At 36.3% G+C, this 15,537-nt stretch overlaps 1 protein-coding gene across 1 annotated transcript in view; it reads left to right on the top strand.

The window, feature by feature from the left end:
* The window catches only part of Agps (alkylglycerone phosphate synthase), a gene marked incomplete at its 5' end in the record, with an annotated part of 138,312 nt that overhangs the window by 106,232 nt on the left and 16,543 nt on the right, over nt 1–15,537 (top strand). The window contains 4 exons of the mRNA XM_023719180.1: nt 1,018–1,079; nt 4,807–4,896; nt 12,504–12,603; nt 14,986–15,043. Of these exons, the coding sequence (XP_023574948.1) occupies nt 1,018–1,079; nt 4,807–4,896; nt 12,504–12,603; nt 14,986–15,043 (310 nt within the window). The remainder of the gene's footprint in view (nt 1–1,017; nt 1,080–4,806; nt 4,897–12,503; nt 12,604–14,985; nt 15,044–15,537) is intronic.

Genomic DNA, 15,537 nt, shown 5'->3' with positions numbered 1-15,537 from the left:
GTCTTTAAATTGGTATTAAACTTGTTACTGAGTTATTGTTTTAGTGGTGATGCTTATATAAAAATAACATGTATATTTGAGTGCTGAAATTTTTCTAATTATAGATTTTCTACTTAAGAGAAACTTCATGGGCTCATATTCAAGTTAACTATACTTATATTCTTTTTAACTTTTATTTCTTCAGTTTTCGTGTCTTGACTGTAACAAACTCTGATGTCTTAATCTTTTTGTTGTTACTTTTTCCCCCAGAATTACCTGCTATGTAGTTTATCTTATTCTGAAAAGTCATTTCTCAGATATCCTACTGAGACTATTTCTTTCCTTTTTACCTTCTCTTGGTTTTTTCATCTTAAGGATCTTTTATGTTGATTTTGTTTGTTTGTTTGGGTGTGTGTTTGTTTTGAAAGAAGGTCTTGCTATGTAGTTCGTGCTGAGCTTGAACTCTTGGCAATTTTCCTGCCCCAGCCTACTGAATGCTGGGATTATAGGTATGTGCCACTTCGTGTGGAAAAGCTTTTTTTCTTAAACAGTACTGGGGATTGAACCCAGGGCCTTTTTCATTTTCTTTTATTTTAAGTCAATGTCACACTAACTATCTAAATTGCCCGGACTGGACTTGAACATGAGATCTGTCCCTGAGTACTGGGATCATAGACCTGCACCACACCTGAGGTTTGTATTTAGGCCACTAAAAATCTATTCTGCTAGTCTTCACATGTACATAGACATTTCCTAGAGAGAGATTCCATTCCGTGGAGAAATATTTAAGGTCCTGTTCTGTGTCAGGCATTCTGTTAGCTACCAAGGATTTAGAGGAAATCAAGACAGATAAAGTTCCTGTCCTCAGAAGGCTCTTTCTTACTGTCAGGGCAAACATCTAGTGGTCTTAGGAGACAGGTAGTAAAGGGCAGTTGAGATTAAAGTAGAAATGTGTAATACTGACAATTACATCAAATACTAATATTTTTGATTATTGCATATGGTGTAGTTTTTGTTAATTTCTGTGTGTCTTAACAGGACCTGGGTTTGGAGTACTGTGTAATAGGAGAATCTTTTGAGACTTCTGCTCCTTGGGACAGGTAAATACAATAAAATGCCTAGTATTCAAACATACATATGAATCACTCAATTAGTGTATCTTTATATGTCAATATGTAAAACTTAAACATTTTATGAAGAAACTTTGAAATAAGACATGAACTTTTATTTAAAAATATGTTTCCTAGAATGCCACATTTGCAAGTCCTCCATCTTTGGGTAGGAGGCAAATATGTGATCCAAAAGGTGAAGGTATTGCTGACGTTTATATTTTTGAACAGCCTTACTGAATGCTAAAACACTATGTGATTCTGCCTAGTTTAAGTGATTTATAACGCTTCAGTGATTCCTAGAACTTCCTGTCAAATTACACAGTTGCTTAGTCCTTTGCAATATATATTTAGCTTTTGATATTTGTATGTGTATCTGTGTTAAGCAGCTGAAAGAAATATAATTTAAGAAACTATGTATTTTTATTTTTAAATTTAAGCAAAATTGTAATACTAGAGGATATTGTAATATTGTAACTATAGCTCAGGAGAATTTGATGAAATGGGTAAATGGGGGTAAGTGTAGATTTCTTTTCAGGAAATCACACACACACACACACTCACAAGAAATATGTGTTGGATGAAAAGTGGTTAGGAAATGTGAAATAGTTTTATTAAAAGTGTACTCAGAATTATTCAGTAATTAAAAAACTTTTTAAAGAGATTGTCGGGCTGGTGAGGTGGCTCAGTGGTCTAAAGCACCTACTTAGAACAAGCTTAGCAAAGCACAGGGACCGCGGTTCAATCCCCCAGCACCACATACCAGCCAGCCATGCCCCCTGGTGGGCTGAGCTGGCCACACACACACACACACACACACACACACACAAATAAATAAATTAAAGAGATTGTCGTTTTTATTTTCTTAGAGGATGCCTAGATTTTTGTTTTTTGGTTTTTTAAAAAATGTATTTAGTATAGGGCCTACAGGGTCTCACTACACAGATTGGACTTGTAGTGACCCTCCTGTTTTCAGCCTCCCAAGAGCTAGGATTATAGGTGCATGCCATCATACCCAGTCTCAATCACAGTCTCAGTGGGTGCCCCAGGGGCAGGGCCGGCACGGCATGTGGTGCTAGAGATCAAACCCTGGCCTCTGCACTCTGCCTAAGTAAGTGCTTTAGTCTGCAGTTTTTCTTTATAGAATTTATAAAATATTTCACTTACATAATAAAGTACATGAGATTTGACAAATACCCCATGAATGACCTTTTTAGACATTACATGTCTTAACATTTTATTCTCTCTCAGTGTTGGGTATTTTTGTTTGTTTGTTTTTTTGGTGGTACTGGGGATTGAACTTAGGACCTTGTGCTTGCCAGGCAAGTGCTTACTCTTCTGAGCTATCTTTCCAGCCCCTGTTTGTTTGTTTGTTTATTTCGTTTTTTTGATCCTTTAGAAAACTTCTAAGATTGTATTTATCTGTGATGAGTTATTGTGTTTATTTTTGGTACTGGGAATTGGACTTAGGACCTTGGCATTTGCCAGGCAGGTGCTTATGCTGCTGAGCTGTATCTCTGGCCCTCTGTAATGGGTTATGTTTTTTGGTAGACTGCTACTTATATTCCATGTGTTGTTAGATAATTATCCAGTTTGTAATATTACTGTCAAAATTTTTGATACTTGTTTTTAACAAGGGGAATAAATCTTACAGATAAAAGAATTACTAACTCATTGACATCTAATACTTTTGAATAGAAGAAATAGTCAGCTCTTCCTAGTGATATCAGAGATGTTTTAGTCTTTAATACCTCACCTTGCTTGATATCTCACTTTGGGCAGCTATGTGAAATATCACAGACAAAAAGATTTTATTTCTGAGAGTTCTGGAAGATTGAAGTCCAAGATTACAGTGCCATCACGAAGACTGTCTTGCTTATTTGTCTAGATCCACCTTCTCATTTTATCCTCACATTGTGGAAAGCAGAGAGAAAGCAAACCTTCTCGTGTTTTAAAAGGGCACATATGCCATTCTTGAGAGCTCCATCCTCATGGCCTAATTACCTCCCAAAGACCTTACCCCCTAATGCTGTCACATTGGAGGATAGGATTTCAGTGTATGAATTTGATGCAGGCAAACATTCAGTCTTTATCACTGGAGTAAGTAGATTAGTATTGTGTTGTCTTTTCTGCATTATAAATTGCCTTGTCATCAGTTAATACCGACTGGTGATTACTGTCTTACCTTTTACGCTCTCAGTTGTGGAAGCTAATCATATCCTTTTTGTCTTTGTTTATCTATTCTTGTTTATGTTTACATATTTACTTAACTGATTGGTAGTTTCTGTTTTATGTAGTTGAGTTGTTTTCAAGTAATTTCTTTAAAGTTTTAATAGCATTAATGAAATATAGCTACATTTTTTTTTTTTTAATGAAAAGGTACTTGTTACCCATTTAACAGCCTCCTTTGTTTTTCTAAGTCTTAGCTAGCTAGTGACCAGCAGTACCTGAAGAACCGGGGTTTTCAGCTGAACACATTATTAGGTCATCGGCCTGTTTATGTAAAAGCCTTGTAAGGCATTAATCCATCATACTAATCTTTGTGTATCTCACCGTGGCCTCCAGAGTATCTCATTGCAGCTGTTAGGTACTCGGTGGATATTTTACATAGGGTCCTGTTAACTCTGGCATAGTGTGAGAATGCAGCCTAGAACAATAGAACAACTATCCTACTGAGTTGGAGATTTTAAGTTTTGGAGATACCATAGGAGTCTTGTGATTAAAACTCAGGAAGTGGAAATGAATACTTAGATAGTAGTATGGAGTGAGGGGGAAAATAAGGCCTGTGGAAGAGGTCCCCAGAACCTCAGCATATATGAGAGAGTTGTACAAACAAAAGCCAGCAAGTGAGATTTGAGGAATGGTTTCTAGAAAATCCAGTGACAAAAGCCTAGGAAAGATTTTTTTTTTCAACAAAGAAGTGATTAACAGTGCTAAAGTTGTTTGTTAAATCGCTTAAGTAAGAATTTAAAAATATACACAGTTGTGTTTATGTCATAGAAAGTGACTAGGCCAGTGGCCTATATTCAACTTTATATAGTACTCTGCTCCCTACAAATCTTTTTAGAAAGTGTCCCATTAGGGATTATAACCATTCGTATTCTTTCTTTCATTTGCTCTTCATTACTCAGCTACCAGAGAGGGTTTAGCTATAATCAATTCTTAACATGTCTGTGTTTTTTTAAATTACATTTGGGATGAATAAATGCATTAAAATAAATTTAAACTGAAACATAGTTCACCTAACAGTTTAACGTAAGCAAGACTACACTAGCAAGCAGATCGGTTGGATTAGTATCTTTAGACTGTTTAATGATAGCACTTAAATTCCATTTTCTAGAGCCAAGATAAAGAACTTGAAAATTTTATTTACAAGAATTTCAGATTTGAGCGGGCCAATGAGATAGCTCAGCCGACTTAAGTGCCTGCTTAGGCAAGTGCAGAGCCCATGGTTTGATCCCCAGCACCACATGTTGTCCTGCTGGCCCCACGGCCAGGCACTCTGAGCTGGGCCACGGAGTTGAGACATGGTGGCGCACGCTTGTAATCCTAGCTCTGGGGAGGCTGAAAAACGGGGAGAGCTACAAGTCCGAGCTGCATTGTGAGACCCTGTAACAACCAAGTACATTAAAAAAATAAATAAAGATAAATCAGCACTTTTTAAGATTTTGTAGTTCTCATTTGAAAACATAATACTGTATTCAATTATCTCTTCTAGGGTTATAGATCTCTGTAAAAATGTAAAGGAAAGAATAAGAAGGGAATGCAAAGAGAAGGGTGTTCAGTTTGATCCTTTTTCTACATGCAGGTGAGTTTTATTATTTTAATTAATAGTACTTATTCTGAAAAAATTTTTTGATCAGTAGGAAAATACAGTGTGTCAGCTGAGAAGCTTCAGACTACTTCACTTTGCAAGCTTTGCTGAGCTCCCTACGCCTTGTTAGGATGTCACTAGGACCCTGTGGGAGTAGGAACCCCCACCCCCTGCGTGAGCCTTCTGCATATGGTCAGCATGGCAATGAAGAGCGAAGTGTCTCGGCTCTTGTGAAAGAGAAGGACTCTTTCATTCACTGAAGCTGTAAATGACATCTGTAATCAAGAAACTGTAAATTACATGCTTAGTCAACACTGTTCTTCATTGGAGAGAAATCACTTTGCTGATTAAGTGAGTGGGAGTGGAATAAAAAAAAAGGAGAGGAGCAAAAGCTTCCTAATTGACTCTGTGTTCTCTAGTAGGTCTTCCTTTGTAATGTAGGTACTCTGTATTGGCAGTGCCCAGTATAGTAGCCACAAGCCCCTTGTAGTTTCTAAGAGATTAAAATGTGACTGTGGAACCGAAGTTTAAAAATTAATTTAAATGTAAAAAACTACATGTAGAGCTAGTGTCTTCCTTTTGATCAGTGCCTGGCTAACTGATGATGTTGTCCTCTTTGTTAAGTAGCAGCAGCCCAGAAGGTTTTTCTTAAAATGGAAACTTGGTATTCAGTCTTTTAATATAAGTTTTCTTTGTTAAGTACCAGAATTTAACTGGATACAATTAAGTTAAACATTTTATTTCTTTATAAAGTTACAGAATTAATTGGAATGGAGAATAAATGGAATCAGAACTGATCATGGAAAGGGGAACCTTAAAGTAAATGTCACAACCTGCACTTTAGGCTGTACAGCTGCCTCACTTGTTCCTCTTGTTTGTGTGTGAGAGAGGATTCAGTCCCCAATGTTACACTTTACTGATGAATGAGTTAAGTAATTTTGGAAACAATGTTTTTTTTTTTTTTTTGTTTTTGTTTTTTATTACAATCTGCTTCGTGCTGAACTTCTAAATTAGGTGTGGTTCAGTATTTTCTAGATGCCTGAGTATCCCTGACCTGCAGTGGCTTGATTTAAGATTTTTTTCTTACTTCACAGTAGAACAAAAGCATACCCATACAGTCATTCTGCTTTTCAGTACATTATTTGATAAGATACATGAGATTAGTCAGCACTTTATTACAAAATAGATATTTTTCCCTACTGTAGACTAACTAGTGTTCTGGGCATGTTTAAGTTGAGTTAGTCTAAGTTCGGGTGTTGGTAGTTAGGTTTACCAGATTTTTTTTTTTTTTTTTTTTTTTGAGACAGGGTCTCACTGCAGTTCAAGCTGGCCTTGAACTCCCAAAATAGCTCAGATTGGCCTTCAATTCACAGTGTTCCTTCATCAGGCTACTGAATGCTTGGGATTGCAGAGTGTTTCACCATGCTTGGCTTATATGATGAATTTTCAATTTCCAGTATTTTCCCCTTACTATGGGTTTATTGGGACATAGACATAATCTCCTTATAAGTTAAGTAGTAGCTGTATTTCTGTTCATGATACTGGAATTACTTCATCTCAGCCCAGAAAAAAACATCTGAGCCTTTGCCAGCCAAGTACCAGGGCTTGGCCACCCCCTTAGCTAACATGACAACTTTCTGTCAACTTTTACAATTTTTTATATTGCCAGACTGCATTTGTTTCCTGCCTGTTCATAATTAAATCTTATCAAGCTCTAATTTTATCATGAGTATATTTGTAGTACTATCCCTTGATCAGACGTAAGAATGAAATGAGGAAACATGAAAAATGCTTTCAGCTAAAAGAGCTATACAAATGCTGTAGTATTATTATGATACAATTGCATTAAGTTTAAGACAGTTTATACTAGTATGAATAAGGAAAATTTGGATTTTTTTTTCCTAGTGACAAGACCTCATGAACACATCCGATTGCTAAGCCTACTATTTATTTCTTTTGACAAGATGACATAGCATGATAATTTGTCTATCTTCTATAAGGCTAGAGATCTTTCTGTGCTCTTCAAACTGCTATTTGTTCTGTGTGTGGCTTTTTTTTTTTTTTTTTTTATCATAACATTGTCATATCTGGTACTTCTTGACTATCTTGTATTCTGTTTATGCCTCCCCTGGGAGACATATCCCTTAGAATTTGATAAGTTATGCTCCTGTAGGGTAAGAAAGTAAAATTCTAACATGAAATCTAAGAAAACATCCTTAATTTTTCACTGTTCATTTCAACAAGAAGGTTCTTCTTACAGAATCTTTTCTGCTTCTGTGTGGGAGGCCCTGTTGATGTTTGAAGAGTATTGCAGAAATTACCAAGTCAAGTCTGTATGCTTCAGAATAAGTGTGTTGGACTAGAATTCAAATATAAAAGCTAAAAATATGGGTTTTAAAAATTGTTGCCTGTGCCAGGCAAGGCAGGGCAATTGCTGTTGAAGGCAGCCTGAGCCACATAGTAAGCTCAAGGTCAGCTTAAACTGCATAGTGAATCCCTGTCTCAAAAAAAGAACATAAGAAACTGCTAACAACTTGGTACATGCTAATTTGGTGATTGACTTGGAGAAAATCACTCTACATGAAAATATGAGAATGTATATGTTACTTGTTAAATTTGGGGGGATATCATTAAAAATAATTTTGAGTATCTTTAAGTGATAGAACTAAAATTATAATAGCATAAATATTTTAAAAGGTGTTGGATCTGAGTAACTTTCTGAAATAGACACAAATCAAGATTTTCCCAAAGGATCTTTTTGATTATTTAAGCTTGATGTCTCTTTGAGTTACTGATTGGTTAGGCCTATTGCGCTTTGTTGTGATTTAGTAATATCTGTGAACACTAAACTGTGTAATATACATATCCTAAGTTTGTTGTAAGGTGGCAGTGTGTTATTAATATTTAGTTATATTTTTATTAATAATTCTCTTGGAGTGATATATGTTCTTCTGATTAACATTTATTTTATTCATTTATCCTTTAGGTTTTATTTGAATTTGATTATTTCTAATGATAGTATCCTCATATGTAAAATGGTTCTCCATTTTTTCTTAATTTTTGTTATTCTGGAATTTCAAATGTAAATAGTCAAAGGATCTTTTTTATGAGTGTGAATTAACACAAGAAGAATAACACAGCTGGCAAACTGATAGTAACATTGTTAAACAGTTCATTTCTTCTGTTCTGAAGCACCTAACATTTGGCCTAAAAGGCCATTAAAATTTTAGATTAGATTCTGTTTGTATTGTGTAGTAAAAAGAGTATTTCTTCTGTATTTGCGCCTTCTGTTAAATTAAATTCTTTGTGGGAACTCTGTCAGTTACACTTGGAGATTTGACTATGAGTATCTGGGCTCCCTTTTAAGTGCTTTCTTAATTGCATTTTGGAGGCACATTATCTTGTACATATGATTTAGTAATTTAATATTCTTGATATTTTTTATATGCAGACATACAACATGTATACATGTGAGATCACAGACATTATTTTAAGGTCTTGTCAGTGTATTTAATATGATCATTTAATATGCTTTTCAGGTCTTTACTACTTAGTAATGTAAGCTTGGTGATGACGCAGTTTTTCATTTAGTCTCATCCTGCTTGATATTTGAACACTTCTTGTTTCTGAGCTCTAAGTTCTCATACTTATTTCTGCTACTTTGAAGAAGTTTGGGAGATTTGTAACTGATCATTACGTTCCATCAAATCTGCTTGAGATCTCTCTAACAGCAGTATGCTTTTTTTTTTTTTTTTAATTTCTACTGAGAGAAATGGGGGCTTTGTTAATTTCAAGTCAACTGAGGAAACATTTACATAGCTCTTACATTTTTTAATTTGGGAGAGGATAATAATCCACACTTAGAAAAAAAGTCCCCAAAGTAGTGTAGGTAGTTCCTATATCCCTTCCACATATCTTCTCAAAATGTTAATATTTAACATAATTACAGTATGTTTATTAAACATAAAAAGTGTTGTTACAATGCTATTAACTCATCTACAGACCTCTGTTTATCATTTTCCCTATCCATGTCTTTTTTTTTCTGGTTTAGGGTCCCATCTGAGGTTAAGTAATTTGTTTAGTTCCCAGGTCTCTTTTATCTTCCTTAATCTGGAGTAACTTCTCACTTGTTCCTTATTTTCCATATCATTTTTGAAGAACACCGGCCAGTAATTTTTAAAATTTTATTTTAAAGAGAGGATAAAAAGAATAGTAAACGGTTCCACAACAGGTTAATAGAGTTACAATAACTAATACGTTGTATATTGTCTTTGTAGTAGAATACAAGATATAGGCATGATATCTTATCCAAATAATATTAGTACAAGCCATTCTTTTCAGTGAACTAACAGAAATTAGCTGTATAAAACTATCAAGTTTATAAATATATATTTTTCTATATCTTCTTCTTCCTTTTTCCCCCAGTACAGTATCTTTTCTTTTGAAGTTTCTTCCCAATTCACAATATCAGTTCTTTTGTAAGATGTCACTCACTTTCAATTTGTCTGATACTTCCTTGTGATCAAATTCACATTATAAGGGCCAGCCAGATAGCTCAGCAGATTAAAGCGCCTGCTTAGACTGATGCAGGGGCCAGGGGCTTGATCCCCAGCGAGCTGTGCCTGCCTCGCCCCCAGGGCGTGCTGAGACGGCGAGATTGAGACTGGACATGGTGGTGCTTGCCTGTAATCCCAGCACTTGGGAGGCTGAAAACAGGAGAATCACTGTGAGTCCAGTGTGTGTAGTGAGACCCTGTAGACCCTGTGCTAAATACATTTTTTTAAAAAAAATCATGTTAAAGATTTTGGCAAGAATGCCACAGAAGTGATTTGCCAACCTTGATGCATTATACCAGAAGTGTCATGACTTGAGACAGATCATTATTGATGAATTGAACTTTAAATCACTTGGTTAAGATGGTGCCTGCTTGACTTCAAAACTTTTTTTTTTTTTTTTTGTGGAACTGGGGATTGAACTCAGACCTATTCTACTGAGCCATCTCCACAGCCCCCTGGTTTCAAAACTCTTAAACATTACTATTTATTTTCCATTTTATTTTATATTACTTTGAGACTGGGCATATTTTTTTATTTCTGATATCCTAATCATTATGCTCCATTATTGATTCTGGACCATATTAGTTATTATTGTAATATTTCCATGTAGTGATTTTTTTGTTTTTAATCATTCCCTTTATCAGTTGAAATTCATTGTAAGGAACTATTCGCCCTCACTTGTTATCAGTATGGACTCGGATATTTTACTATGGGTTATAATCACTACTTTTCTTTTTTTTAAGATATGTATCTGGTTGTTATAGGATCTCACTAGGCAGCTTGGACTCGTGGTGATCCTCCTGCTTTCAGCCTCCCCAGTGCTGGGATTACAGGTGTGCGCCACCACACCCGGACTTTGGCCAGTTCAGCCTGCCCTGGGGGCGATGCTGACATGGCATGTGGTGCCAGGGATCAAATGTTGGTCCCTGCTCTTGACTTAAGCTTGCCTAAGCAGGTGCTTTAGTCCACTGAGCTATCTTGCTGGACCTCACTATTGTTATTATTCTCTTTTGTGTTCAGATTTTCCCAGATTTAGGCATTGTCTATAAGTTGGCATCTGTGTCCCTTTGACAGGAGAAAATACTTATTCAAGAGGAATAAAAAATGTAACTCATGCTTGGGAAAGGTCAGAAGTGAAGCAGAATGAGTAGCATAAAATACAAGTTCTAGGGAGGGAAGAAAGCAAATCTGTGACCCACTGAAGGTCTGTGGGCTGTAGAATTGGTACTACATAAAGACACATCTCCCCTGCTTCACATGCTAGCCCAGCAACTGTAGCCTTTGGGCCACTATTGCTCCTTTGATCTTGGCTTCTTCCTCATTCTTCAGATTTTCTTATTCTTAATGTTTGAATTGTGATGATCTTCAGTTTACCCTTCCCTATTCTGTTCCCTCTGTTTGCCCATCTGCTTCCAGTGTTTCTGGGTGTCTTTTTTTAAAACTCTCCCATGTGATCTCCTGTTAATTTATCTTGTACCTTGAAATGTGGCATTTTATATGTAGCACAGTATCTTTTATCTTCTGCCAGTCTTCATTCAGGCATAGCTTTTGTAGGCACCTTTTCTAGTCTGACCCACCAGATTTTCCTATTCTTTGTTTTTTGATAACCGTAGCATTTTCTGTCTGTGTAGTCTATATACTGATATTCAAGCTACATTAGAACTGTTGGTGTTGTCTATCTTTGCACACACCATCAGGTGTTTTATCATACTGAGCCCAGAAGTACCAACATTCTTCTCTCCCATTACTTTATATCCTGAGATTATATCATGTATTGATTATAGAGAGAGCTTAGAAGTTTCTCCTGCATTTAAGTGATCTGAGTTGAAAAAAAAAAAGGTTCCTTATTTGTTTGTTTTATTTATTAAATTACAAACAGGTGCCTCCAGGAGATGGCTCAGTAGAAGAAGCGCTTGCCTGGCAAGTGCAAGGGCCTGAGTTCAATCCCCAGTTCCACAAAAAAAATAAATAAACTTACAACCAGTAAACAGCCATCTGTCTAATAGCCCCCATTACCTCAATTTCAGTGATTTACATTTTTTGCCCAGAATCTTTTAAGACTTTTGAGCCATGAAATCCAAACAAATGAAAAATTCCTTGTCAGAGCACTTAATGTATTTTTAGGAAGTTATAACTTGCCTACATTTTGTCAAAGTATATTTTTTAAATAATGAAAATTGATTTTAGCCAGTGTTTGCATGTCTACGTGTATTTGATGTTTCTGTCTCAGTAGGGATGGTGCCATTAAGCAGAACACCTTTCCTGTTTCTCATATAACTTGTCTTTCTCAAGGAGCACACACTTCATATCATGTCTGATTACGAAGACAATACAAAGTATAATCAGCATCTACACGCTGGACTTGGTTAATCTTTTTGTGTTTCAGAAATAATGAAGCTACACTATTTGTAATATGGATGTTCTTCAGTTATATTGTCTTCATATAATCACAAGAAAACTAATTGTATATAAAATTAGTTAAATACAGGAAAGTGAAAATTGTTGCAGTATTACTTTTGTCAAGCTATATGTACTTTTAAGTGGCATGTTATTTTCATTCTGTATTTTAAAACAACTACTGCCAATACTTACCTGATGACTTCAAATATATTTTCTCACATAGCTCTAAGTACCTCTGGTTAATGAAACAGCTTTAGTAAGACCACTGAAAATGGCATCTTATCATAGAATACTGATGAAATGTGTACGAATTTTTGTTATTCTTACTTTAGTAATATGACAGACAAGAGAAAGATTAAATATGTGCTTATAATATTGCTACTTAAAGTTGCCACTAAGTTGCCAGTTGTCATTTAAAGAGAAGTACAACCCTTTTATTTCCTACTGCATTCTTAGTTTACCTGCTTTAAGCAACAACTCTAGAGAGAGACAGTCTACATTCCTTTTATGCAGTAGGCAGTTAGTGAATGAGAGTATCTCTTATATTAATCATTCAGAGGATCTTGCCTTTAAGTTTCTAGATGTTAAATCAGTTTCTACTTTATTGTAAAGCCCTTGTGGGGATTCTTTCTGTTTGTTTTTTAGGGTGACGCAAACTTACGATGCAGGTGCATGTATCTACTTCTATTTTGCCTTTAACTACAGGGGAATTAGTGACCCACTGACTGTGTTTGAGCAAACTGAGGTAACTTTGCACAACTGCATATAATTTTCACATTCTTTTATTAGTTTAAATATATCTTAGTATTGTTTTGTGAATTTTAGTGACTCTTTAGTCATACATGGTTTACCTGGCTGCTAGTTCATAGAAATGAAAAGTATATTTGTTACGTCAGATTATTTACTGAACTGTGGGTCTAAAATTAATGTTCTATACACCTGTAGTGTGTGACTATTTGATTATTCTTTATTTAATAGCTGATACTCAGTAGGAATTCTAGAGATTGTTGGACTCCTTGATATTACTTTGCAGCCTACCCATTTCCAGGTGGTAGCTGGTGTTGGAGATCAGCATCCCTTATTTTTTTTGGTCTTTGTTATTGTAATGTCACCATTCTACAATTGTAAATTCTTTTAAAACTATATGTAGGCTATTTACATTCATTTACTGACAGTTTCTATATTTTTTAAGTGCCCTTAAGGTGCTGGTTTTACACTTGCAAGCAGGCACAGGGGCCGGGGGTTCGATCTCTGGGCCTGCTGTGCCAGCCCCGCCCCCAGGGTGCGCTGAGACAGCAAATGAGACTGGGCGTGGTTGCGTGCACCTGTAATCCCAGCTCTTAGGAGGCTGTAAACAGGAGAATCACTACGAGTCTGATCTAGTACTGAGACCCTGAACACCCTGTAGACCCTTCCCTAAAATACAAAAAAAAAAAAAAAAAAAAAAATTTTTTTTTTTTTTTTTGGAGGGGGTGGTACTAGGATTTGAAACCAATGATTTCACCCTGAGCTACATTCCTAAACCTTTTATTTTTTATTTTGACACTGGGTCTCTAAGTTGCTAAGTTGTCCGGGCTGGGCTTTGAACTTGGAATCCTACCTGAGCCTCCAGAGTGCTGGAATTGTAGGCATGTGCTGTCATGCTCAGCTAAGCTGCTAATTCTTATAAGTCTTCTGCTGATATCTAGTATTTCTCATTATAAGTATGTATAGAGCAGACAGAATAGTCAAAACTCTAGAGGATCTTAGAGGAAACAAATTTCTTAGTGTCAGGTGTCCTAGTGTTTTAACTCTTACATGCTTGCCAAAGAGCACCTGTAAGATAATTTCAGTGGGCAGCACTTTTAGACCCAAACTATAGTGAGGATTTGTTTGGCTCCCTCCTACCCGTCTTCTTCCTCCTCTTTTTTCTTTTTTAGTTTTTTTGAAGTGTAATTGGAATACAATAAACTACATATTTGAAATGCATAAACTGCTGAATTTTAACATATGTATACACCTGTGAAACCATCATCCCAATCAAATAATATTCTCATCCCCTTAGCTTTTAGTGCTGCAGTGATGGTATCAAAGGTCCCGCCCCTGCAGCACCACAGTGAGATTGCTTCCTCTTTCCCAGGATGTACCACTACAGCCGAGATTAGTATACTTCTTGTTCTCTCATCCCTAAATCCTCAGGAATGACAGTTCTTATCTGTCCTACCTGGGCTCTCTTTTTAGGGTTAAGCCGGTATGGCCAGTGCAGCATGAATGACCAGGGACCTAAAAGCTTTGTTTTAGGGGATTTTTTGTGACTTTTTTCTGTTTGTTCGTTTTTGGTTCCACGCACACTTGGATGGAACTGACAATTTGACCCATGTTATTGATCTAAAAAATGATCTTCATAAAGGTTTTTATGATCAATCCCTAATAGCTTAATAGTAATCTTGACTCTGATGCCTCCTGTGTATTAAACAAGTAATTTACCTTATTTAAACATTTTTCTTTATCTGTAAAATGGGAATGATCATATAATACAGTATACCTTGGTTCACAAACTTGAATTCCTTCCATGATTCTGGTCACAAACAGAGTTGAATGAGAATTGAATCAAATTTGGATTAGGTTCAATGTGGACCTCATGGGGAAGTATGATTCAGTTCTTGTCTAGTTTGTTGTGCAACCAGGATCATGGAGAGAACTGAGTTTGGGAACTGAGGTACTGCTGTTTTTCATAAGCAGTAATGAAAGTAAATGAAATGCTATAGGCAGATTGCTTAGTGCTGTTCCAGACATATAGGAAGTAGTTGGTAAATGTATGCTAATAATATTTATTGGTTTGAGAAATTAACCAAAAAGTAGAACCTGGTTCTGCAGTCACCGCTTTTTACTGATTTAATTATTAACTTAGTGCTGCTGAATTACCATTTTGCCTTTTTTCCCCTACTAGAATCATGAAGTAGACTTTAAGTATTGTAACTGTTTACTAGGAAAAAAATCCTGTAGAATTAGATTGTGTATTTTAATTGGTTTAGAAACAGTTAGCATAAGGTGGGGGAAAATTATGTGCTTCCTTCAGGATTGGGTCTCACTAGCTCCAAAGTGAAATCTAAGTAGCAATGATATGTTGTGTTGTTTCCAAATACAGGCAGCTGCTAGAGAAGAAATCCTTGCGAATGGAGGGAGCCTGTCACATCATCATGGAGGTATACTTTTTGGGGGATATAACTTCTAGTATTTCACTTCTTAAATTATTTGCTTCTATAAAATATGGGGGGAGAGTCATGATGTAAGTATTTTGAGAGACCTTGAGATTTTTTATACAACTTTAGGTCTTAGAATAGCAGTGACTGAAGTAGGGAGGTAGGTTATTGTAGTAACCAACAGAAGCTTGTTTACCAAGGATATGGAACCTGGCCACCATCTGAGTTCTGGAACTTTACCTTTTTTTTGCATTTTAGGACAGGATCTATAGGGTGTTCAGTGTCTCACTACTAGCTCCTCCTGTTTATAGCCTCCTGAGAGCTGGGATTACAGGTGTGCACCACCACGCCCAGTCTCAATTGCCAGCTCAGTGTGCCCTGGGAGTGGGGCTGGCATGGCAGGCCCAAGGATCAAACACCCAGCCCCCTGTGCCTGCTTGCAGGCCCTTTAATCCGCTGAGCTATTCGGCCGGCCTACAATTTCTATTTTATTTTTT

Source organism: Octodon degus, unplaced genomic scaffold (assembly GCF_000260255.1).
Source record: "Octodon degus isolate 3935 unplaced genomic scaffold, OctDeg1.0 scaffold00065, whole genome shotgun sequence".
Lineage (NCBI taxonomy): Eukaryota > Metazoa > Chordata > Mammalia > Rodentia > Octodontidae > Octodon > Octodon degus.
The sequence above is the reverse complement of the archived record's forward strand: the minus strand, read 5'-3'. Positions and strand labels throughout refer to the sequence as shown.